The sequence below is a fragment of the Camelina sativa genome, chromosome 17 (assembly GCF_030686135.1).
Source record: "Camelina sativa cultivar CO46 ecotype springtype chromosome 17, ASM3068613v1".
Lineage (NCBI taxonomy): Eukaryota > Viridiplantae > Streptophyta > Magnoliopsida > Brassicales > Brassicaceae > Camelina > Camelina sativa.
Genome location: NC_141896.1, coordinates 3348169 through 3372186, shown reverse-complemented (window position 1 = coordinate 3372186; position 24018 = coordinate 3348169). Strand labels below are relative to the sequence as shown.

Below are 24018 nucleotides of genomic sequence, written 5' to 3'. Positions count from 1 at the left end.
TCAAACGTGTTTTAAAAATATACTAACACTTTTTTGATTTTTTCTATCCTAAGAAAATCTTTTTCCAAACCTAATAAAAAGTCTCTTTTTTTATCTTCTTCTGCGAATGTTCTCGACTTGATAGCATGAATGATGAGCGATGATAACTTGTTTTATGATTCCAGTTTCACAAACTGACTTTGTCATAAATTATTTGTTTCTGGTTGAATCGATAAGGTTTGACACAAAACGTTTTGTTTCATTCTAGTCGAGGTAAATTTTAACATCAATGCCGTTATCGATAAGGGACTGAACAACCGCTCTGATTTTTCCTTCAAACTTGTCTTGGTCCCTTGGCGTATAAGAAGCTGTGTAAACATCAGCTTCTTTTGCACGTTCTGACAAGATCCTCCCTATGGACATGCATGCCGGGATATCGCATCTTGATCTCAGAACAGCTTTCACGTCTTTAGAGTTTGTTCCCGCTACAGCGACTTGCCTACATGTTACACGGTGCGTGAGCGATGCCGAAACGAATCGCTTTGAGATGAAGACATCTAGGGTAAAAGGCTCCATGTATGCCACTGTCCGTTGCTTGAATGACACATGTTTGTCTGGATTCTTCGACTTTTTCTCTTTCTGGTATGTGTATGGCCGGCTTGTGTCATCGTCCACGTAATCTTCTACACCGAAGAAGCTTCTTGGTGCAAAAACAGTCTGTCAGGAATGTCATAGCCCAAGTCAAAATTAGAAACAGATACAAAAGAGCCAGACACAGTAAATTGCTTCAATGAAAGACAAAGAAAACAATACAACTTTTAGTAAATTGTTTCAACAAATCAGTGTTAACAATATATAGAACAGAGCCCAAACTTAGTATTCACTCTAAACTAGACTCCATAAACCCCATCAAAATCAATGTAGACTACAATTTTTTGGCATCACCAAAAGACCAACAAAATAGAGAGAGGTTGAACAATCCAGTAAATTTTACATTTACGAGCTACATTATAACCTCGTCTTGCAACTACAATTTGGGACTTTCACCTACAATCCACCATCAAAACTTTATCTCGCAAACATCACTAAAGCTAACGTGAGAGGTCAAACGTCCGATAAACCACATTTAAATTCGTTTCCAAACAGATCTAGTAATGGGATTTCAATCATACAGGGTGGTCACAAGGAATTGGAAAAGACTGTACACACCAGATTCAAACAAATTCACTTATCTACTAATTCTAATAAAAATTCAAGTTTCAAGTAATCAAAGTAGAAGGATGGTGAAGTACCCGTCCAGTGTGAAACCCACAACTGGTTTGGCAGAGGAAAGGTCTAAGCTTTTCACTGTTACTTCCATAAATCACAACTTTACCGATCGAATACTTGGCAACCACTTGCCTCAACATTATATCTGCACCAACCAACAGTAGAATTCAGTAACTAGGAAGAAGCGTACTCATTTAGAAATTCTATTAAACTGTGAAATCAAAAGAAACTAGCTTTTGTCACAACATATTAAAGAGCTCTCATTTCCCACAAGATGAAACTAATTTGGAATCAGTTATAGAGAAGGCAAACACCTTAACATCTCTCTCAATAACACAATCCAAACACATAAAATCCATTGCAGAGGTTACACAGCTAATAGCTAGTGCCAAGAGTCTCTAATTTGCCAACATGATATCAAATTGACAGATGGTAAGCTAAGGAAATGCAAAGGATTGAGAAGATTTAACGAATTGAGAGAACTCAAACAATCCCTACGATGTGATCATAACAAGTTCACTTCTTTTACCAGAACAAACAAAATCTAAAATTGGCTCGTACCATGAACCACACAGTATCTGAAGAAGATAAAATAAGTCTTAACGCACCTGGAATTCGATGGACAGAGCACGACGGGTCGATTTTGCAGAGGAGAAAGTCGCAAATAAAAATCTACAAAATCAGATTCTGAGAACTACCCACGAAGCCACCGGGAAAGACAGTAAGAAACCAAAAGTAAGGTTCAGTAAAAAAAGTAGGTTGGGTGCTCCACCATAGCTGCCGCCGAGTTGTAAGTGTTGTTCGTCGGAGCTCGAAAGTTCGAAACAGTGAAGAAGATTTTTCTAAAACCCTACAAATGCAAAAAGGGCAAAATATAACCCCTTGAAGATCTATTTGTTTTCTATTTTCTCCCCATAGAAAGCTAATTCGACTTTTAACACCCCCAAAATTAATTAAAAGGGTCACCGGTTTTTAGTGGATTTGTTTGGGTTTTACACCGGGTTTAGGACATTATCTATAATCCGAACCGAATCAGCTGATTGAACCGGATGGTTTCCGGTTAAAGCTGAATAAAGCCGCGGGGTTTGATTTTTGAGAGGTACCGAACCTTCTTCACTTCGCGACTCTCTCTCTCGCTCTCACTTACTCGCCGTCGCTTGCCCCGTCGCCCTGACTTCTCCGTTTACGGTTAGTTTCTCGATTCGCTAACAGTTTCCATGAAGATTTTAGGGTTTTCAATCCCGTCCTGAATTCTCAACTTGGTTTGCGATTTTCAGAGGTACCCCAAGTTCGTTTTTGGGAAGCTTCTGCTGGGTTTAAGTTTGTGGAAACTCCATTAGAATTTCGAATTACCTGGGATAATGCTTGGTCAACTACTTACAGGATTTATTGTTTGATTCGCTGAGCGTGATCGTGAAAAAAAAGGTATTTTGTTTTTTAATTATGCCTTGTTGTTTGGAGCTTGAGATTAAGATTTAGAAGAATCCCTAAGACGTTGCAGTCCAATGAAGATATGAAGTTTGTTGTGCTAGGCAGAGTTAAAGATTTAACAGTTCCATCATAGTTTCAGGGTTTATCGATTGGAAATGCCACCAAGAAAGAAGCCAAAGTCTTCAGCTTCGAAATTAAACAAAGAGTCTTCAGCCAATTCGTCACAACCTTCCAGCATCCAGCAGTTGTTCCGTCGACATATTCAGAACTCCCAATCGACTTCAAACTCTCATACCTCAACTGCTGACCACCCTGTTGATCAACAGAATGTGAATGGTCTTGCCTCTGACACCGCAGTTTTAACGCCTCAAAACCCTCTAGGCACATTGATTGAGATACCTGATGACCCCAAAGATATGGACCAGCAGCAACTCACTGAGGCATCTCCCGAGATCTCCAAAAACCTTAGGCGGTTCTCTCCAGGAATGGTAGTTTCGTTTCTCATATTCCTTTATATTCTAATTTTATAGTTTGGAATTTTGATATTTTGCTTCTTGATTGCTGGCTAATGTAATTGCAAGATTCTACTTACCCTATAATTTCTGTCCACATGGTTGACTATCTAGTTGTCGTGTAATGCTTACATGTTTCTTTTATCTTTATAGTTGATAAAGCCAAGTCAAGTTGAGGCTGGCGGAGAGATAACGTGGAAATTCTCTCCTGTAAATGAAAGACTTCGGGCGGCGGCGAAACAAATTCCTAAGATGATGGACTTGACAGAAAATTCACTAGGGATTAAATCTTCTACTATTCGTCCTTGCTCTCTCGACAAGGCACGTTTTGTTTCATTTTTCTATCTCTTTTATCTATTGTATATTCTGTAGCTGTTTTATTTCCCTTCTTCAGATCGAAACTGACAACAGCTAGTGCAGACACAATGTCCTACATCAGGTATAACTTCCAAGGTCGAGCAATGGTTATCTTCACCCTCAAAAAAAGTTTCCAAAAGACCAACTTTTGCAGCAAATAGGGTCATGGAAAGGGTAAAACCTTCCGCAGATGGGGAGTTAGAAATTTTTAACACTTCTAGTAGTGGAAACAGTCCTTTCCAGACCCCACCGTCACTTTCATGCCCTCCCAACAAGGTATATTCTATTCCTAATAACCAGATTTATGATCACATTTTATGTATTTCCTAACTTTGCTCTGTTTATGTTCAGCTTCCTAGTACTGTAACATGCAGTGCAGCTTGTGGATTAACGGGGGGTGGACAACATAAAAGGGTATAATTTGTGAGACTTAATGAAGTCTTTAGATGCTTACCAAAGACATCGTTTGATTTGAAACTTGATGCAGTCTGTAGATGCTTACGAAAGGCATCTTTTGATATACGTATTATGTTTCGTATTGCCAACTGTGCTTGGTCAAGATTACATGGATTATTTCCTTTAGAACTTGTTTTCTACAGCATGTCGATATTTATCTGCATATTGCCTCTTTTTGTAGGCCTTGCTTGAATTGTTAGATCAAGTGGAGGATGTCATCTCAGCTGATGACAAAACAGCTAATGATGTGGGGACTGTGCTAGCCCAAGTTCGAGTTGAAGATGATAGCATGTGTTCTGTCGTTGACTACGCTGTAGATGAAGGGCCAACTCTACCAAAAAAGCATTCTTCGAGAAGTCCAGATAGCTATTTCCTTGTATTGGAGGTAAAGTTCGCCTTTATCGCGCTATTGAGGGCAGCTATGGTTTTTATGTGAAACTTGCTCATTGTCCAGAGTTGTACAGGTATCCGAGAAACGTGGTTTGGCGGGCTCATCTAGGGTTCAATGTCCTTATAAGGTTTGTATGTATTTTGGTGTTTCTTTATACTACAGACTCATTTTGCTGACTGATGTTCTCTCAGGTTCTTCGCCTGCTAGACGAGCACACTGGAGTAGAATGCGCTTTGTATCTCTGGGATGAATGGTACTTTTTTCTAGATGAAATATAGTGAAATATTTGCTTTTCAGAATCAGATTGCAAGCTGTCTTTGCTCTTCTATTCAACGCTTGATGAGTTTTCTATGCCTTGTTCTTTAATGTCTTGGTTTACCATTTTTAGCTGTGAGCTGATAGTGTACTACATATTTTCTTGTTCTTAATCTTTCTATCCTCTTAGTGTATGGGGCATCCAAATATCATCTATTCATTTCTCAGTTGGTTGAAACTTACCAGGTTTATCGTTACCAGGTTTTACAGCACTGTATCACCAGGAGATTCAATCAATGTTATTGGAGAGTTTGATGGGGATGGCAAGTGTGACGTGGACCATCAAAATAATTTCTTGATTCTTCATCCTGACACCCTTATTGCTGGAACTAGGGTACTTTTCCTTTTCCGTTAGGGTTTCTCACTACAAATACCAATCTTTTATGCACTTAATTTAATTTTGCTTTTTTTTTGTCCTGAATACCTGTCCGACCTTTCAGGTTGCAGCAAGTTTTGGTTGCCCAAGGCGAACCGTGCTAGATGAGAGGCTCAGATCCAATGAACACGCAGCAGCAGCCTTAGATGGAACCTTGCTGCACCAAGTTTTTCAGGTTTACTGCAGTATGGAATTTATGATGAAACTATTCTATTGGACAATGAGTGTTTTATTTTATTTCTTGCAATGTATTGATCTGTACTATACACTTCCTTTGTTTTTCAGGCTGGTCTCACGCAAGAGTCTCCATCTGAAGAGGGTTTGCAGGAATATGCGAGCATAGTGATTAAGAAAAATATTGAGAGCTTATATGCATGTGGAGGTTGATTCCTACATTACGTGTTCCTATTATTTGAAGGTTCATGCACTTATTATATAGCTAGGATACCCCTTATTATATTTGAATTTTGAGTTAATATATAGAATACCCCTTATTTATTAGAATTTTAGGCTATCATACCTCTTTGTTTGTTGTGCTTCTAAGAGTCACATTGCTCTGAATTTTGTTCTGTTGTTAATATGAAATGCTAAGAGCTGACCAAATGACTTAATTATTTTCTTATCGTGTCATCTGTTCTCTACAGTACATGAAAGAGATGTTAAAGCAACCTTATTTGGAGCAATCCCAAAAATGTTGGGTTGGATTCGTCATTTCAGATATCCGAAGGTGCACCTGCATTTTCCTATTTATGATTCTTTTTTGAGTTACTCATGGCTGTTATATATCTGTTTCCTTACATGGGCGTAATTTTTTGTGGCCACTCTTCTGCTTGGCTGTCTCTTCAAAGATTTTAGTGTCCCACATACATGTTAGAGACTGCGTTATGCTCTTATGTGTGTTAGACTTTTTTTCTCGTATATAATCTTGTTTGGTAATCACATCTTTTCATGTTTTCTCTTATGTTGCCTTCCACCTAAAGATATCCAGTAACAAAGAACATAACCTCTTAAGGCAGTTTTTGCATACTTTTCTTCTATCTCTGATCCCTCCCTCGTCTCTTTAAGCATTTTGGTAAGTCTATAGGCAGAAAGCTATTAAACTCATGGCAATGTCGTTATAATCAGGACTCAGGGATACCAACAGTTAATTTTGGTTCTACCATTGGAGAAAAAAAAGTTAAGATATCAGAGGTAAGAGCTTTTCCTACTCTCTCCCTTTCTGTCTTCTTAAGATTTCATTTTCTTCAGGTGAAAAACAGGAACAGATTGTTCGTCTAGCGGATGCATCCTATTTGTACCAAACTGATAATTTGACATCATTGCATCATAACCGCTGTTTAATTGAGGCAATCTCCTCCAATGATATATCTATTATTGTTTATAAACAAATTTCTTACCTCAGGTTATCGATATTGAGGAGATGTCATGGGCCCCTAAATATGGTCTGAAAGGGATGATTGATGCTTCAGTCAGAGTGATAGTTGAATCTGACATGAACACAGTAAATGAGAAGATAATGCCCCTTGAGTTTAAGTCTGGAAAAGCTCCTGGTGGTCAGGTCTGTATAAAGATCTATTGAGATATTGAGTAGAAATTTGAAAATTCCAAAAGCTTATTAATAACTAAGCGCTTGATCTTTATTGTGTTATGCAGTCATCAACGGAACATTCTGCACAGGTGATCTTGTACACGCTCCTGATGTCTGAGAGGTACTCGTGTTCTGCCTTTCTTTCCTTTTTACTGCTGGAAAACAGACAGCAGTTTACACTTTTCATAAGATATCACATATTCAACATTGCAGGTACCTGAAGCATATTGACAATGGCCTTCTATACTATCTTAAGTCAGAGCAGACACATGTAAGTCAAAAATCTTGTGTGCCTTTCTTTGGTTTCAAGATATCCGAGTGACTAAGTTTTCAATGCTCACTTGTAAAGGGAATTTCTGTTCAAAGATCAGATTTGGTGGGTCTCATTATTCGTCGTAATGAACTTGCAAATGATATCCTTGTGGCGTCAACAACCCAACAACTGCCGCCAATGTTACGGGTATGCTCTGATGTCCTGATGACAATTTTTCTAGGAATATTTACTAGATACTGGAATAATTTATTATTTTGATACTAGAATCCCAACATGTGCGGGTACTGTCGCCATCTGGATGTTTGCACGATTTATCATAAGGTATTTTCTACTTTCTTTGATGTTGAAGTCTGATATTTACATTTTTGAGTTATTACTCGTATTTATAAGGTTCTACTTCTACATGTTTAAGCATTTAGGGATTGATTTTTTAATTTTCATGAAACCAGTTGCATGATAAAGTCCGGTTTAATGTATATATTCAACCAGTAATCGAACGTTGGTTTTAGTTCACATTCTTTACTAGCGACCAGAAGTGAATTTCCATTTTGTTATCTGTTACTACATACTAAGCTTTTGTTTTCAGAGTTGTTGCGCATATAAATCCTGAGAATAAAGTACGTGTTTCAAGCATGCTTGGAGGAGGGATTGACACGTCCATCTTCATGGTGTTGAAACTTTATCATATCTTATTGGACTAACGCTTCTAAAACATCTTGTCTGTTTGCCCCAGGCAGATGGTGGAAATGCAGAGAGTAGTGGACTTGGTGATGTATTTGACACACATGTTTCTCATCTTTCAAATTTGCATTTCAAATTCCTTCAACACTGGGACAGGCTGATTGACTTGGAAGCTAGAGAGATGCAGGTTAGTTGTGTACCAGCTAGTTTTACTGGAGTACAAAGTCAACAAATTTTTTTTTCTTTGGCTATCTAATATCTATGTTTGTTAATCAGCTTCTACGGAAAGACATTGCGCATCCACATGGTTCAAAGGGCAGCCACTCAGCTAATTATCTTTCTTCTATGGTTCTTGACATGACAAACGGGTTTCCGCATCATAACACTCATAAAGAAACTAGATTCATCTATCGTTTTGTTCGTCAAAACTCATCAAACTCTAGAGAACGAGTACCCAGCGAAGATACAATTATGACTGGAACCCCTGCAACTGATGACCTGGATTCCAAACTTAGAACTGGAGATCGTGTGGTACTGATTGTTCTTTTGTCATGGTTAATTTGAACTAATATAATTAGTTGCGCCGGAGAGTGTTCTTCTGAATTTTAACCATTTGTCTTGCTAAACATCATGCATTTCTTTCTGAAAGTCTTAGATGCAACAACTTGTAATAACTTTCTGAAATTGACAAATGATTACACTTGAGAGTATTGTTGTCATTTACCATATCTTTTCGACGATTTTTCAACTTTACTTTTAATTTATGCTGATTATCAGGTTCTTCGCACAGAATTCAGCCACCTGACAGTTGCAAATGGGATTATAGCAGATATTAGTCGCAATCATGTATCAGTAAGCACATTCGCCCTCAGTTTTGTTTTGACTATCAATAAGTTTAGCTTAGTTTGTCTGGTTCAATTCATCTTGACGTTCTTACTCAGACATGTCTAAAGAGATCGGTATTTTTCTTTTGCTATGTCAACCCTTAGGTTTCTTTATCCAAGCGATTACGTCTTCCTTGGAGCGAACCTTCTTCTGAGGCATCTAATCTCTCTCATGAGGTATGGAGAATTTACAAGGATGAATTCATGACATCATTTTCTGTTATGAGGTGATTTTGTAATTTATCTTTTATTCAATTATTATACTATGCAATATGCATGTGCTGTTACGATGTTAAATCTTGGTCTTCATATTGTTCTAGGTTCAATCTCATGCAGCTTTTCGTACAAAATGGACAGAGCATCAGGAAAATGATTGTGGATCTTGAGGTAAATTGTCTTTTTCATTTTTTTTTGTTCTTTCAGATTTCCCTTTTACAAGATGATGCAGTTTGTTTTTTGTAACTTTCTTTACATGCTTTGTTTGCTCTTCTTTCTTTTCCATGTCTCTGTAGCCTCCTAGATTTGACAATGGATCTATACTGAGCCAGGATCCTGCAATATCATATATATGGTCAGAAAAGAGTTTAAATAATGATCAGCGCCAAGCCATACTTAAGGTTATTGCATGATTATGTTTCTCTGCTCATGTGCTGAGCGTGCTATTCTCAAGGCATGTCTGAAGGACTCACTTTTTTCTTTGTCAGAGCTCATAAAGAAATTGTTTTCTTGCTTTACTTTCAGATACTCACTGCAAAGGACTATGCGTTGATATTGGGAATGCCTGGGACGGGAAAAACCTCCACAATGGTCCATGCTGTGAAAGCTTTGTTGATCAGAGGTTCATCTATTCTGCTTGCATCTTACACAAACTCTGCTGTTGATAATCTACTTATCAAATTAAAAGCACAGGTTTTTATCCTCTAGCCAATCTTTCTATTTTTCTGTATTATGAATCTTTCATTCATCTCAAAAGATTAGAGTTAAGTTGAACGTTCTATAGTTTGATCGCACATTAGATGGTACCTCATGTGAGTTGTTTGCATCCACACATGTCTCGTCTCTATTAGTAGCCTAGTAGGTAGGGAAAGCCGAACTAGGTAGGGAAAGCCGAACTTAGGTACTACTATACAAGGAAAAAATGAATTAAATTGAAGGAAAACAATAAGGACAGTATGTTCATCCTGCAAAATGAGTTTTAAGTTTTAGTGAAGAAGATTGGGAAAGTCAACAAAAGATGCGTAGAAACCTGTGGGTTCAAAGTGTGAATATACCCTTTTTCAAGTGTCTGCTTTAATACATATGACATACAATTATGAATACACTGCAGGGAATTGAATTTCTACGTATTGGTAGAGATGAGGCTGTACACGAAGAAGTACGAGAAAGTTGCTTTTCAGGTTTGCACTATTATATTCTTCCAACTTTTGTAGCTTCGGAGTCTTCTCAATGTATTTGAGATCTTTGTGGCAGCTATGGATATGTGCAGTGTCGAGGACATCAAAAACAAATTGGACCAGGTCAAAGTTGTGGCCTCTACTTGTTTGGGAATCAATAGTCCCTTGCTTGTGAATAGGCGGTTTGACGTATGCATTGTTGACGAAGCTGGCCAGATTGCACTCCCTGTAAGATTTCTCATTCCTTGTCAACTGGTTGAGTAGAAATGTAAATTTTATGTAGACAACTTAGAAATTGTGATAAACTTTGGAGGGCTTTGGAATCAGATGGCATATGTTTTAATTTTACTTACTAGAAAACATTAGCCAGTGGCCCTTATTTGACAAAATTCATTTATGTACCAGAATTGAAAGTTAGAGTCTGACACAATAGAGTTTGAAGTGGAATAATATTTAAGAAGACACGGTTTCTTGTACTAATCAGGTTTCGATAGGACCCTTGCTGTTTGCTTCTACGTTTGTACTTGTTGGTGACCACTATCAACTACCGCCACTAGTGCAGGTAAGCATTACCACCTCTTTTGAAATAACTCCGTTTTTTTCCAGTAACTTCAGCATCATTGTTGTGTTGATGAAATTAGAGTACCGAGGCTAGAGAGAATGGGATGGGAATAAGCTTGTTTCGCAGGTTATCAGAAGCCCATCCTCACGCAATTTCAGTGTTACAAAACCAGGTTGCCCTTATCTACTAAGATAGAATTATGTTAGCACACTTTGTTATTGGGTATAACATTCTGCTTTATTAAGACATCTTTTATGTACAGTACCGAATGTGTCGAGGTATTATGGAACTATCAAATGCCTTAATATATGGAGACAGATTATGCTGTGGTTCTGCTGAAGTAGCTAATGCCACACTTATGCTTCCCACTTCCAGTTCGACTTCATCATGGCTTAAAAAGGTCAGTGTTGTTCTTAAACATTTGATAAGTTAGAGGCATTTTTGAGAACTCTTGAGTATTCGGACAATCAGTTCAGTCTCTGTGTATGCTTTATCCACAAACAATCTAATTAACCCTTCACCGTTTTGTGTTTCCATCAGGTTCTGGAGCCAACCAGAACAGTTTTATTTGTTAATACAGGTATTTGGCTACTTACTGGTTGCTATTTCTTCACATGAGTTATTTGCCATATGGGCTGGATTTATCACGAGACAATCTGGTTTGTCTTTCTAGATATGCTGCGTGCTTTTGAAGCTAAGGATCAGAATGCGATCAACAATCCAGTTGAAGCTTCCATAATAGCTGAGGTACTGTTTAGTATGAAAGATGCATTTAAAGTAATGAACGGGTGGGCTAATACAGTTCTTAGATTGTAGAGGAGCTAGTAAACAATGGAGTAGATGGTAAAGAGATTGGAATCATTACTCCTTATAACTCACAAGCGATCCTCATTCAACATGCCATTCCAACGACTTCTGTGGAGATACATACTATAGACAAGTATCAGGTTTGGCTCTTGGGTTGATCATTTTAATTTGGTAATCTTTAATAACCTACCAACCTTTGACGACCTCACATGGTTTAGGGAAGAGATAAAGACTGCATATTGGTATCTTTTGTGAGATCCCGGGAGAAACCAAGAAGCTCTGCATCCTCACTGCTCGGAGATTGGCATAGGATCAATGTTGCTTTGACTCGAGCAAAGGTGAGACTGAGAGAGCATATGGATGTATATGGTGTTGAATAATGAATGTTGTTATCGATCATTGGTTGAAATTGTTGTTTGGCTTGGACAGAAAAAGTTGATAATGGTGGGATCACAAAGAACACTCTCAAGAGTTCCGCTGTTGATGCTTCTGTTGAACAAGGTTAAGGAGCAGTCAGGTATCTTGACTCTTTTGCCGGGGGATCTAAAACCATAACAACTGATCAAGAGACGTTTTAAATATCACAATATAATTTGTATCTCCATTTTTGTCCATAAGGAATAATAATGTATACTCGATCTACTATTTTATTGAAAGAAAAGTTCAATTTACCTCAATTCTGAAAGTATGTATATAGCGAAATATTAACCTTATGAAAGTAGATTGAGTGAATATAACCGGATAGTGAATTGAGTTCAATGAGGTGGTGATATGAAGACTCAGACTCATAAATTGAGTTCAATGAGGTGAGGATATGAAGACTCGGACTCAGAAATTGAGTTCAGTGAATTACGTTATGATGAGTTGTAGTTTAAGAAATTTATATCTGACAAACTGATCCAAGAAGACAGAAGGCCACGATATATTATCAAAGTTTAGCATAGAAGCAATCACTAAACAGTATCACTGTTAAACCAACTCTCTCTTTTATTCATTAAATGGTAAAAGTACGGAATTTTCTCTGTTTTCTGTCTGAACTACAAATGCTTTGAGCAACTAAGCTCAGAAAGTTATAGCCACACACCAAAAGATACACAAACATTACCAAACCAGTTGGACCTCCTTATTACATCAATCTCTTCTTTGGAAACAGAAAAGCTTTAGCCCTGGAGACCAATGATACCTGCAAAATGGTAGACGTAAGGCCAGTCAGTTGATCCTTTGCGGGTCTATTACATTGATTGAGAATTCATTAGGAATGAAACTTAGTATCAGGAGATGTAGTTCTGTGGACTCTCACGAGCCTAAAGTCAATCTAGTCACTTCCTAAACATATAAAAACTATACTGCATTTTCAGACATAGATGATGTAATAGGTGATCGATAGTTGGCCAAACCCCAAAATGCAAGATGATATATAAAACAAAGATGAACCCTGAGTTGCCAGAGAATCAATGGAGTTCAAGATGGGAGTGCTGGTAATGATCCAGCTTCTAATAGCTTAATTTTCCACAGGACATGAGAGTAAAATGTGGATTAAAATTACTTACCACAGGCAACACGGCCGCCTGCGTTTCCGGTAGCCAAGCTGAGTTCGTGTCCTCCTAAAAATGTAAAAAACAAAACGAGTTCAGGTTATAGAGTGTTCATAGGATCCATGTTGAGTCATAAGCATGATGTATGCTGAGTCATAAGCGAGATGCAGTAGATGTCCTCAAATGGACTGGATATCTTTTAAATTCAGTTAACATAACAAGGAAACTAGAAAAAAAATCTCCATAAAAAACAATAGACAAAGGTAATCACCCTTTCCGAGGTCATCAGGGTCTGCGTGGACAACAACAGCCCTTCCAACAATAGAGTTTGGTCCAGTAAGAGGAATCTGTGCAACGAACACAAAATGTCTCATATGAGATTGGGTTCATTATAGCAGTTCTGGATTACGAACAAAAAAAAAAGAGTATAAAACAGATACACAGCTACGAACCTGGCAGTCAGTGATGGTGAAGGTGGCAGTTCCTGAGAAAAGAAAAAAATAAAATATTTTATGTAACTCCATGAACACTAAAGCTGGTCATAGATGAAAAACGTAACTATAAAACTAAGACAGCAAAAACACAATTGAGAGAGAGTAGCAAAAAAATATGTCTAGAAAAGATTGAGATGAGGGATAGAGATGTTGAGAAGAGATACCATCGTCTCCAACAGTGATGTTTCCTAGGTCGCCAGCATGTCGATTAGCATCCTCTGGGGCACCGTGTGTTTTACCATCAGGGTTGAAATGTGGACCTAGTAATAGGAAAATGACCAAATAACAAGTTCAATGACTTAGACGATAACATGAGTTCCCAATTCAAAAACATAGTTGTTATAAGCTCCTCAAACAAGAAAAAAAAAGCTCATAAAGTTACTAAGCCAGTCAAAATTTCCAGAAAGGTGTAAGAAGTTACCAGTAGACATGCAACCGTTAGTGGTGTCACCAAGAGCATGGACATGGAAACCATGAAGACCAGGCTTAAGGCCAGAAACTGTTCCAGTCACAGTGGTCACACCTACAAAAAAAAAACAACACAAGAACTCAATCATCTGTGAAAAAGAAAAAAGAAAAAAAAGAAGCTAATTATGAAAAAGGAAGAGCTGAGACCTTGTCCTTCCTGGGTGAAGAAGATAGTCCCCTTAACACCCTCGCTGCTGTTCAAAACTGCAACTCCTTTGGCCATAGTGTGTATCCTTTTGTGATCTTTAATAAAATATACATAACCCACTCATGTCAAACATAAACACAACACAATCATGTTAAAAAAAAAATCAGGAAACAACAAATAAACAGATATGGAAAACCCAAAAAACATCAAAATCTCATGTAAATGTGTAAACTTTAATGCTCTCACCAAAAATAGATCTCAATCCCACTAAAAAGGTCAAAGCAAAGCAGCTTCAAAAGAGTGATAAACCCAAAGAGAAAACAAGCAAGGAATCAATAGATCCACCACCGATCATAAATCGAACAAAACAAAACTATTTCCTCAAAAGATCTAATCGTGGATTCGGATCAAAATCATGACAGTAGTAGTAGAGGCTCATAAGACAAGAATCGATCTAAGATTTGAAAGAGATGAATGAAACCCAGAAAAAAAAAAAAAAAAAAAAAAAGAATCAAAAACATACCTCAGGGAACCCCTTAGGAAAAGAATAAGTATGAATGCTCTCTCTCTCTCTCTCTCTCAAATCTCGAATGTCAAATGTGGTTTGGTTTGAGCTTTGGCTGACTTGTGTGGTTTCTATATAATACTTACTACTAGTCTAGTCCATTAGTCACGACGCACGAGGTCCAAAAAGAAGGGTAGGTGTGAGGATGTGATCCGCTATTTTTTTTTATTTATTTTTACTTTTACTTAAAAAAGCCACGTCACCATAAATTGAAGATACTACTAGACTTTTCCTAAACTTTGACTCTTAACTTAATCTTTGGCTTAACTCATAAACCAGATTAGATTTTAATTGGACCAAATATTGTAAAATTCTCTGGCTCATTATTTTTTGACGATAGAAGTTATTTTAGCTTTGGTACTAAACGATAATTAACATTTACTAAATAAAAAATTGTGATCAAAACATAAGTTTTAGAGAGTCTACTCGATTGATTGTACCTAATTAAGTTCTTTGGAGAAGAGAAGATCTTGATGTGTAATTTGTAGTGGATTAGACGATGCCTTTTAAAATGCATCTCCTGGCAAGAGTTTAAAGTTAAATATTTAATGGAAGATCAATGGAACTAGAACGTTGGTTGTTGTTCAACTGCTATATATATATATATATATATATATATATATATATATATATATATCAAAATTTGCAATATTATTCTCTTTAATTGGTGACATGATTTTTGTGTGTTTATACTACAATAAAACAAAGTATACGTCCCAAATATGACGACAGAACAACAATATACTATAATAGGGTGCATGCATCACGCATGGTGGGTAATTTTTTTCTTTTGTCATTACTCATTAGGTGTAAATTTTGGCATTTAAAATTAGACAGTGACTTTTCACAAATATATAATAAAGTCATAATTTGTTTTAATTATTTATAGTATGTCATAACTCTAAACTCATCGGTTCTTGGCAATTTTCCTAAGTGGCTAAGTGGAAGGCAATTTGTACACATATAGATGGAAAAACAAACTCACAGCCACTTCTTGGAAGTTCCATCCTCAAGAAGTCAGAGACCCTTGCCCCACAATATGCCGTAACCATTTTTGCAACCAATTTTTTTTTTAGATTTTAGTAATTGCCAAGCAAGTGAGTGAGTGTGTAGTTATTTTCATCATATCATGTTCATTTTAGCTGGTTAAAGACATTGTGGAGATGAAGCTGAAAGTATGAATGCTCTTGGATCCAAGTTAAAACCGGGTCTGCTTATCAAGATTTAGAAATCCACAACTAGAGGTTGATTCAACCATTTCGAAGTGAATATATATGGAGGAGCGGTAGTCTATAAGCTCCTAGGTCTATACTAGCTAGTTTTACATTATTATTTTTGTCTTTTCTTTGACAGCACTAGTTGTACATGGAAGTAGTTGTTCAGAAAAAAGAAGATGTAAATTAGGAATAGGTAGTTTGGAGTAAACTATTCTATAAATATAGGGCATCCTCTTTGTGTTTAGAGAGAGTGTTGTTGACTCGATTCATTAATACAATCTTTCTCCGACCTTTCTAGTTTCTACTCTGTATATAACTTCAACTCTATCACAAGGGTCTCTGCACGCATAATGGGTGATTGTGCTGAAGTCTACAGTTGTACCTAACCTAGTGTTTTTATTGACCCAATAATAGTGAAAAAAGAGATCAAAAATAGTAAAGTACCAGCTGGTTTCACATTTAATTTGGAGAGGATTGCAACCACAAATGTAACATCTTTTGCAAAAAAGAAGAATCGAGAGATTAACGAAACAACACCATTAATAAGATATGTAAATGGTAATGTAATATGGGGTATTAATTTGATTTGATACATATGACCTTTGGATCACGTATTCAAATATCCCCTTTGTGGTGGTAAGCGAGAGAGATCATGAATGGAAAAGCAAAAAAAGAAGAAGAAAACAAATACTAAAAGGAAAGCAAAAGAAGTTTGGTGATCGGAATTAGAATCAAGAATCACGCGTGTTATCTTCTCAAAGCATTCAAAATTAATTACACCACTTTATTATAACGACTAATGACATTTATATAGTATATTTTTGGCATCTAAACGATTATGTAATTTATTATTCGTCGCAAATCTCACTTAATCTTTCTATTTTATAATATTTGCACTTTTAGATCTTAGTCTTAAAATATACTCTTAAGAAATTTCGAAAAATATAGTTAGTCGCAAGCAACAAATTATGTTTAAGTAATTGCTGTTAGGTACAACAAATATTCACCATCTCAATCTCAGTACCATACTTTTTTTTAATTTTAATTTTAATTGTAATGGGGGATGGATGTAATGTAATGTAAATGTATGAACACATTAAAACATTTCCATACTTGGCCTTCACTGCTTTTGCCCTTCCCCTCATCTTAGATTTTTGCACTTCTGATCTCTTCGTTCTCAATCGCGCTGCTTCTTCTTCGCTCTATCTCAAGTTCCGTTCCGTTCTTCGCCGGAGAGAAGCGGTAAGGTTTTCGTCCGATTTCATCTGCCTCTTTTTGATCATCTCGTTCCTCTCTCGATTTTTGTTTGTTTGTTTTGTTTTGAAACTAGGTTCCTTCCTTCATTCCTCGAGTTTTGTGATTTTCTTCTTTAGACTTTTTTTTCCTTTAGAAATCGAAATCGCTATGGCTCTGTAAGATCTATGTGATCTGAGTTTACTATTGGCTAACGGATCCCGAGGAGTCGCTCCTCCTCGAATACGTCGTCGTTCTATTTCCTCTCTTCTGTTTTTGATACGAGCAGTTGAATACTACTATGGGGCCTTTTTGGAGGCGTAACTAGATCGTCCTTGAACTGGTAGAACGATTTGGTTTTCCGGCTAGTCGGAAGCGCATTGCCGACAAAATCGTGTCGGCCGGATCGTTGAGAAAATACGAACGCATTCAGGTAAAATAAGTCACGGTTGAGTTTTCGAGCGAGTTCGTGCCGTTGGATTTGAGAACGCGTCGTCGACGAGCTAGTGCGGTGGTTCGTATATGGTTGCGGAAGACTATAGTTCTAAGAGTGTTGTAACACAAAAACTTTTCTGCATCTGAAATTCACTTTTGATTTTTAATTTTTTTTTGGGGGATTTCTCTGTTGATCTGGTTGACTCTTTGGTTAGATTTGTTATTATCTAATCGGAGAGGTTATTGATCTGATTTTGTTGTCCTTCTGAGTATCAAAAGTTTCATGGTTGAGTGATTCTGAGCTGATCTAATCTTTGTTGAAATAGGGGTGGAGGGAATCCTGCTGCAAGTGGTAGCTGTTTGATTCTGAGTGATTTTGTCACAGCAACATGAATATGCCGCTGTTGGATATTCAACCGCGAACATTGAAGTTTGAAGGTAAGACATTTGGGGACTAATTCTTATCAATTGCATAAAGATATTTTTGAGTTTAAGTTTAGTGACTAGACGTTGTGGTCCTTGTTTATAGTTTCTTATTTTTGTAAAGTATGGATATCATCATAGCTCTAGGGTGTTTGTTTCTTAAGCAAAGTGGCTGAATAATCATCTGTTTAGCAGAAAGCTATGTCCCGAGAGTCATGTTCCAGTTATGAGAATACAGAGGTTTCTGAATTCTCACTGCTTTTAAATTAGTTTTTTTCTCATAGTGGTGCTTCTGTTCTCCTTCAAGAAGAGTTGATTTGATGTTAATGTGGCTGTTGTTTTGAGGAATTTTCTAAACTATTTCCTGCTGCTGGATTTGTATGTGGTGAAATCCTGTGATGTGGTTTCTTACCTCTCATTTCGATTCTGAGGATCCATAATAAATTGGAAGTTGTGAATGAAATATATTTGCCTTGGAATTGTTATCCTTGTAATACTACTAACTGGTTTCCTCTTTTGTAGTTGACCTGAAGAAGCAGAGTTCCTGCGTGGTACAGCTCACCAATACAACCCATCATTATGTTGCATTTAAGGTCTAAAGAACATTCTTCTCAAACTTCTTCTCTTTCTTTCTGATTTCAGGATATCGAATATCTTAAAATGTTCTGAGAAAAATGTATTTTTGTTCTGCATATTAAATCTAAATTAAATGTGGTATTGGTTTTGACAGGTTAAAACCACATCACCAAAGAAGTACTGTGTACGTCCAAATGTTGGTGTTGTTGCACCAAAATCATCCTGTGAATTCACTGGTATTCCTACGTTTTATATCCTTCCCAACATTGCATGAATTTCTTGCACCTACATCCTTTGTGCCTTGGACTTGAACAGCGTTTAGACATTGTTTAAGTTCCTACGCTTTCAGAGTTAGTTGTTCGAGAGACTGAATGTATCTGCTCCTACTGGAGTTACTAAAGTTCGAATTATCTATCATTACGTGGAACCTGCGTTTTTGGTTTGTTTGAGCATTATAGTTTTAAACTGGATGATGGATGGGTTCTTCCACCTTTCAATTCAGTCAATGTTTTCGGTTATTAAGCTGTATATGTTGTTGATGCAGTCATTATGCAAGCTTTTAAAGAACCACCTCCAGATATGGTTTGCAAAGACAAATTCTTAATCCAGAGTACTGCTGTACCTGCGGAAACAACTGATGAAGACATCACAGCTACCATGGTAAGCATTCCAAGTTTCCAACACTTGTTGAGCTTCTCTATCCTGAATTTCAGTTATATTTTGATTGTCAAGTATATCTGTATGCTTACTTTTATTCTTGGCAGTTTCTCAAAGAGGAAGGCAAACACATAGAGGAAAACAAACTCAGAGTCACTCTCGTACCGCCCTCTGACTCACCTGAAGTATCTCCAATCAATGGGACACCGAAGCAGGATGCAGTATTTGAAGATTCCATCCTCAAGGATCGTTTATATAGTCAATCAGAGACCCTTGCTCCGCCACAATATGTAAGAAGAGATTTTTGCCCTTTTCTCAACAGGTTTTTATGGTAATAGATAAAGACTGCAGAGTAATTGCTTAGCAGTGTAGTTCTTTTCCACCAAGTTCGTTTTGATTAGCCTAGGGTACAACAGGTAGTTTCTTATACTTGTTTGTTTATTTTCAAAATTTATTTTTCTAGGAGGGTGATATTGTAAAAGAGCCTAGGATGGTTGGACATGATGAGTTCAAGGGAGCCGACAATGCAAAGGAGTTAAAGCCACCAAAAATGGGCACCGTGGATTTTATGGAAGATTTATACACTGCTAATGACTTGAAGGCAACTAAAGATAGCTACGATCCATCGAAGATGACAAAAGAAACTGAATTCGATCCAATCAGGTCTCATAAGGATGCAGATGATGGAAGGAGGATTAAGGAAACACATAATTTGGACGCTCCTATGAAGAAGGCTATGGATCTACCTAGGGATCAAGGGTTTACGAATGGAATAACTTCAGTTGACAGTGTAACCTATCCCAAGGAACCAAAGATACCTACTAAAGAGAGAGATGTTGTCCAGCTGCACAAAACAGATGGTCAGCATGTCAAAGGACTGGATGAAATTAAGTTGGTTAAAGACATTGAGGAGATGAAGCTGAAAGTAGATGCTCTTGAATCCAAGTTAAAACAGGTATGGTCATCAAATTTAGAAATCCATAACTTCTGTGCTATCACTGGTACTGTTCTAAAGAGTTAAAATCTGGTGCAGGCTGATTCAACCATTTCGAAACTAATGGAGGAGCGGTCTATAAGCTCCCAACATAGACAAAGTTTGCAACACGAGCTGGTGAGAATATTAGTGACGAAACATAGCTGTTTCTTTCTCCTATAACCAAAACAGTTTCATAATTACAAAGTTTGTATTGTGGTATGATGCAGGCGGAACTGAGAACGAAGAAGATAGTGAAAGAAGTGCACATTGGGTTCCCTCTGCTGTATGTATGCATTGTGGCATTCATCAGCATTGTTATCGGGTATTGTCTGCGCACTTGACTGCTGGGTTCGGTCGTTATATCCATATCAATCAAGTGTGCAGTCGAATATATAGACGAAGAAGGGAAAGGGATTAGTTTGTCTGTTTGGTTTTTTTTTTTTGCTTTGTGGGAGAGTATGAATGATTCTCCGGCACATTTAAGATGGATAATATAGACTGTATAGCGTTGGCCGTTAGTTAACAGAGGGACATATATGGTATGGGTGATATATGCTTTGTTTCTCTGCTCTTTTACTAATTTCAAGCAGTTTGTTGGATTTGTCTCTTCCGAGTTTCCCTTGCTTTTTTTTTTGTCTGTTCTTTATTATCGTCATCATATAGACTAGGATCTAGGTTTATTCAATTTTAAGCATATGTACATTTATGTGGTTTAGTTTGGTTTGGTTGCATCTAATTCGGGTTTCTATAAATAAACCGAAAAAAATAATTACGGTTTAAAAAAAGGTAAGACTTGTTAAGCATCAGAGCATTGGAAATTACATCAGATAGAAGAACACAAATATAATTAATGGGTCTTTTTCACATCTTGTTCCGGTTTAAAGTTGTAAGAATTATTGGTTGAACATAGAGGCAACGAGAGATGCGTGATACATGAAAACAAAAGACATGGATCTAGAAAGGCAAAGCAACATGTAATATCTTCTTTTCTAAACTTTTGAGGGGGATATATGTCCAAGTTGCAGTGAATGATTCCCTTTAATCATGGAGAAAATCAGTGAAATAATTGTGTTTCTTACCACACACTTGATCCTTAATTGTTTGCTTACCACAATTACAACTATTACCAAAATAATGCAAGTAACATAGCTTGCGACTCTTCTTCCATTTATGAATTTGTCAATTATATATGCTCGTAATACATAATCCACCCACGACCCCTCCATCTATTCCGCAATGTTTATAAGTAAATTACCAACGAAAGTTCCAAACTAAGCAATTTGTTTTTTAACGATCCATTCTACAATATGACAAATATTTCCTTCAGTAGAAATAATCATGCATATACTAAATAATTTAGTAACGTTTTCTTAAGGGTGATAACACATTTTTTCATGGAGCGCTCAACCTATCTTCGTTGATTGACTACGCAAAATAGTTAATGAAGAAGGCAGAGTGACTCGTGAGCTTGGCAGATCCATAAGAGGCTATCAAGAAAAAGCAGAGTTAAAAAGTTCTTCCCTCTTCTTTAAGTCACCCATTAATTTCACATATATATATATACACACATATATGTATACATGTTGCATTTAATTTATATACATATTAACACATCTATAAAAGAGAGCATAAGATTCAGAGAGATCTATAGAAAGAGAGAGCGAGAGAGAGAGAGAGAAAGATGGGTAGGCCTCCATGCTGTGACAAGATAGGGATCAAGAAAGGACCATGGACGCCTGAAGAAGACATCATTCTTGTTTCTTACATCCAAGAACATGGCCCTGGAAACTGGAGATCTGTTCCCACCAACACTGGTCATCATCTCTCTTATAACATGTTTTCTTCTAGTGTTTTCCTCTTTTTGTTTGTATATATGTGTCCTGATGTTTGTATCTTTGCTTTTAAAAGGGTTACTGAGATGCAGCAAAAGCTGTAGACTGAGATGGACAAATTATCTGAGACCTGGAATTAAACGGGGAAACTTTACTTCTCATGAGGAAGGAATGATCATTCACTTGCAAGCCTTATTGGGTAACAAGTAATCTAAAAACAAAAAGCATCTAAATCTCTTCATCTTTTCAATGTTTTTGATTCATTATCTTTAAGATCATATATATATGAACCCTAAAATCGGCTTATTGTGTATATTTGGATGTGGATTGAATCAAAAGATGGGCGTCCATAGCTTCATACCTACCACAAAGAACGGATAATGATATCAAGAACTACTGGAACACACATTTGAAGAAGAAGCTCAACAAGTCCGAGTGTGACGCTGAGAGAAGCAGATCATCAGAGAACATCACGTTGCAAACTTCTGCCTCAAGAAACACCATTAATCAAAGATCTACCTATGCTTCAAGCACCGAAAACATTTCCCGCCTTCTTGAGGGTTGGATGAGAGCATCCCCAAAGAGTACTAGCGCAGCTAATCATCAGACGAACAGTCTCATCGATCATCAAAATCATCAGTCTCCATACGAACAGCAGCTACAAGGTTCTTGGGAAGAAGGTCATCATAGCAAAATAAGAAGCAATGGGGATGATGATCATCAGGACTTTGGTGTTGGTCCAAAGATTTCAACTGAGAATAACATCGGTGGTGATCATGAAGATGGTGGTGATGATGATGAAGAGGATCATAATAATGCTGCAACTCCACCATTGACATTTATTGAGAAATGGCTTTTGGAGGAAACAAACACTGGGGTTCAAATGGAAGAGATGAACCACTTGATGGAGCTCTCTAATATGCTTTAATTGTGACCTATTCTCCTTTATTTTTTCTTTTCCCTTGTGAATCTTATTAAATGAGACTGCTAATTTTTATATAGAAAAAATAAAGAAACCAAAAGACATAATATCACATGTTTATTGGTTTCTCTAAGATATATCATATATGTAGTTAAAATGCTCACTGCATAAGTTGTAACTAATCTAAATTTTGTTTACTACTCATCATTTATATGAATAAAATCCACTCTAATTAGACTCTCATGATTATAAGTATGATAAGAGAGCTTATGCTCGCAAATCACATTAGTTTGAGCAACGTTAATAGAATGTGAAAAAATCTAGGGAACTCGTGTTGCCATATAGTCCATAAAAAACAAGATGGATGATGACTTGAGGAGATGTATTAAAAGCTTTATTTCATACAGACACAAAAATGTGTGATCTGTTATATATATAAAGAAATCAGTGACAATAATGAATTAGAGAGAAATGTAGGACCTCCATAGCTAATTAAGGATTGATAAGTGTAAATGAAAGAGATGAAGACACACGTAATTATCGCGACTGGTAAGTCACAATCTTCTTTCTCTCTCAAACTTGTTGAGAATTTAGCATTGATTTATTAAATACACAATGCATTATCCTTCTTCCGTTTTTATATATATACAATTCTCTCCATGCAAAAAAATTAAATACAACTATGGCCCTTAATGACGACGTCTGAGCTCTCTCTCATTAGCACTGGACAACCAAATAAAGCTATCGTTTACGGCTCCTAATCTCACTACGTAGGGCCACTAATAGTAATGATAACTACATCCATTAAAAATTAACAATCAAATGCGAAGTCAAAAATGATCAACAAAGAAAATGAGAGAGTTGATAAACTTTTGTGTTTAAATGGTTTCTCATAATTATAACAACTCTTTAATCGCTAACTAAGCCATATTTTTTTTTGTACAGTATTATCCAAACAAGAAAAGATTCATACAACTACATTAATTTGATTTATCTATTCAACAAATACCCTAAAAAAAAAAATATTTTCCTATTTTTTTTTTTGACGATCAAACCCCATATATTAAGTTATGGGAGATGACTCTCTTCGAGAGAGAGCCAATTAGGTACCGACGAGCTTACATGGGAAAAACAGAAACCTCGTGCTCTTGCACATTTCGCAAGTTTATCGGCACGGATATTATCCTCTCGGGAAATATATCTAATACTAAAATCAGCAAATCTATCTCTGAAATGAATAAAATCCTTCAATTCTGATGAA

The 24018-nt window shown here is 36.8% G+C and overlaps 5 protein-coding genes across 28 annotated transcripts; 3 read left to right on the top strand and 2 right to left on the bottom strand.

The window, feature by feature from the left end:
• Positions 1–164: 164 nt before the first annotated feature.
• On the bottom strand, positions 165–2235 carry LOC104755073 (uncharacterized). The gene is made up of 3 exons (XM_010477401.3): positions 1857–2235; positions 1272–1393; positions 165–696 (listed from the first exon to the last, which is right to left on the bottom strand). Exons 2-3 carry the CDS (start codon positions 1386–1388, stop codon positions 244–246), a joined length of 570 nt encoding a protein of 189 aa, XP_010475703.1. The 5' UTR covers positions 1389–1393; positions 1857–2235; the 3' UTR covers positions 165–243.
• A 69-nt stretch (positions 2236–2304) lies between these two features.
• LOC104755070 (DNA replication ATP-dependent helicase/nuclease JHS1) lies at positions 2305–11953 on the top strand. 22 transcript variants are annotated; one of them, XR_015586605.1, is made up of 36 exons: positions 2305–2436; positions 2526–2673; positions 2819–3167; positions 3345–3512; positions 3612–3824; positions 3900–3962; positions 4186–4389; positions 4469–4522; positions 4587–4648; positions 4912–5044; positions 5151–5261; positions 5372–5468; positions 5731–5813; positions 6212–6277; positions 6489–6644; positions 6740–6795; positions 6888–6945; positions 7024–7134; positions 7213–7269; positions 7686–7816; positions 7906–8160; positions 8407–8481; positions 8619–8740; positions 8834–8900; positions 9026–9130; positions 9255–9422; positions 9841–9910; positions 9984–10135; positions 10392–10469; positions 10549–10641; positions 10732–10869; positions 11010–11049; positions 11143–11216; positions 11279–11416; positions 11495–11614; positions 11706–11953. XR_015586605.1 is itself a non-coding variant. In XM_019239500.2 (36 exons), exons 3-36 carry the CDS (start codon positions 2835–2837, stop codon positions 11829–11831), a joined length of 3981 nt encoding a protein of 1326 aa, XP_019095045.1. In that variant the 5' UTR covers positions 2305–2436; positions 2526–2673; positions 2819–2834; the 3' UTR covers positions 11832–11953. The 22 variants fall into 22 exon arrangements, 5 of the variants coding, with proteins under 5 accessions (XP_019095045.1, XP_087350924.1, XP_010475700.1 ...); XR_015586604.1 differs by having other exon boundaries at positions 7682–7816; positions 8619–8690; positions 11286–11416; XR_015586601.1 differs by having other exon boundaries at positions 7682–7816; positions 8619–8690.
• A 290-nt stretch (positions 11954–12243) lies between these two features.
• Positions 12244–14808, bottom strand: LOC104755071 (superoxide dismutase [Cu-Zn] 1). 2 transcript variants are annotated; one of them, XM_010477399.3, is made up of 8 exons: positions 14445–14808; positions 13921–14016; positions 13727–13828; positions 13470–13565; positions 13264–13295; positions 13083–13158; positions 12827–12880; positions 12244–12459 (listed from the first exon to the last, which is right to left on the bottom strand). In XM_010477399.3, exons 2-8 carry the CDS (start codon positions 13994–13996, stop codon positions 12437–12439), a joined length of 459 nt encoding a protein of 152 aa, XP_010475701.1. In that variant the 5' UTR covers positions 13997–14016; positions 14445–14808; the 3' UTR covers positions 12244–12436. The 2 variants fall into 2 exon arrangements, with proteins under 2 accessions (XP_010475701.1, XP_010475702.1); XM_010477400.3 differs by having other exon boundaries at positions 14168–14516.
• Positions 14809–16355: 1547 nt separating this feature from the next.
• LOC104755069 (vesicle-associated protein 2-2) lies at positions 16356–20610 on the top strand. Of its 2 annotated transcripts, none has more exons than XM_010477397.3 (9): positions 16356–16945; positions 17698–17809; positions 18317–18387; positions 18525–18606; positions 18915–19030; positions 19135–19317; positions 19491–19982; positions 20061–20138; positions 20231–20610. In XM_010477397.3, exons 2-9 carry the CDS (start codon positions 17761–17763, stop codon positions 20342–20344), a joined length of 1185 nt encoding a protein of 394 aa, XP_010475699.1. In that variant the 5' UTR covers positions 16356–16945; positions 17698–17760; the 3' UTR covers positions 20345–20610. The 2 variants fall into 2 exon arrangements, with proteins under 2 accessions (XP_010475699.1, XP_019094196.1); XM_019238651.2 differs by having other exon boundaries at positions 16813–17369.
• A 437-nt stretch (positions 20611–21047) lies between these two features.
• Positions 21048–23000, top strand: LOC104755068 (transcription factor MYB60). Its single transcript, XM_010477396.3, has 3 exons — positions 21048–21817; positions 21912–22041; positions 22175–23000. Exons 1-3 carry the CDS (start codon positions 21685–21687, stop codon positions 22761–22763), a joined length of 852 nt encoding a protein of 283 aa, XP_010475698.1. The 5' UTR covers positions 21048–21684; the 3' UTR covers positions 22764–23000.
• The last annotated feature ends 1018 nt before the right edge of the window (positions 23001–24018 follow it).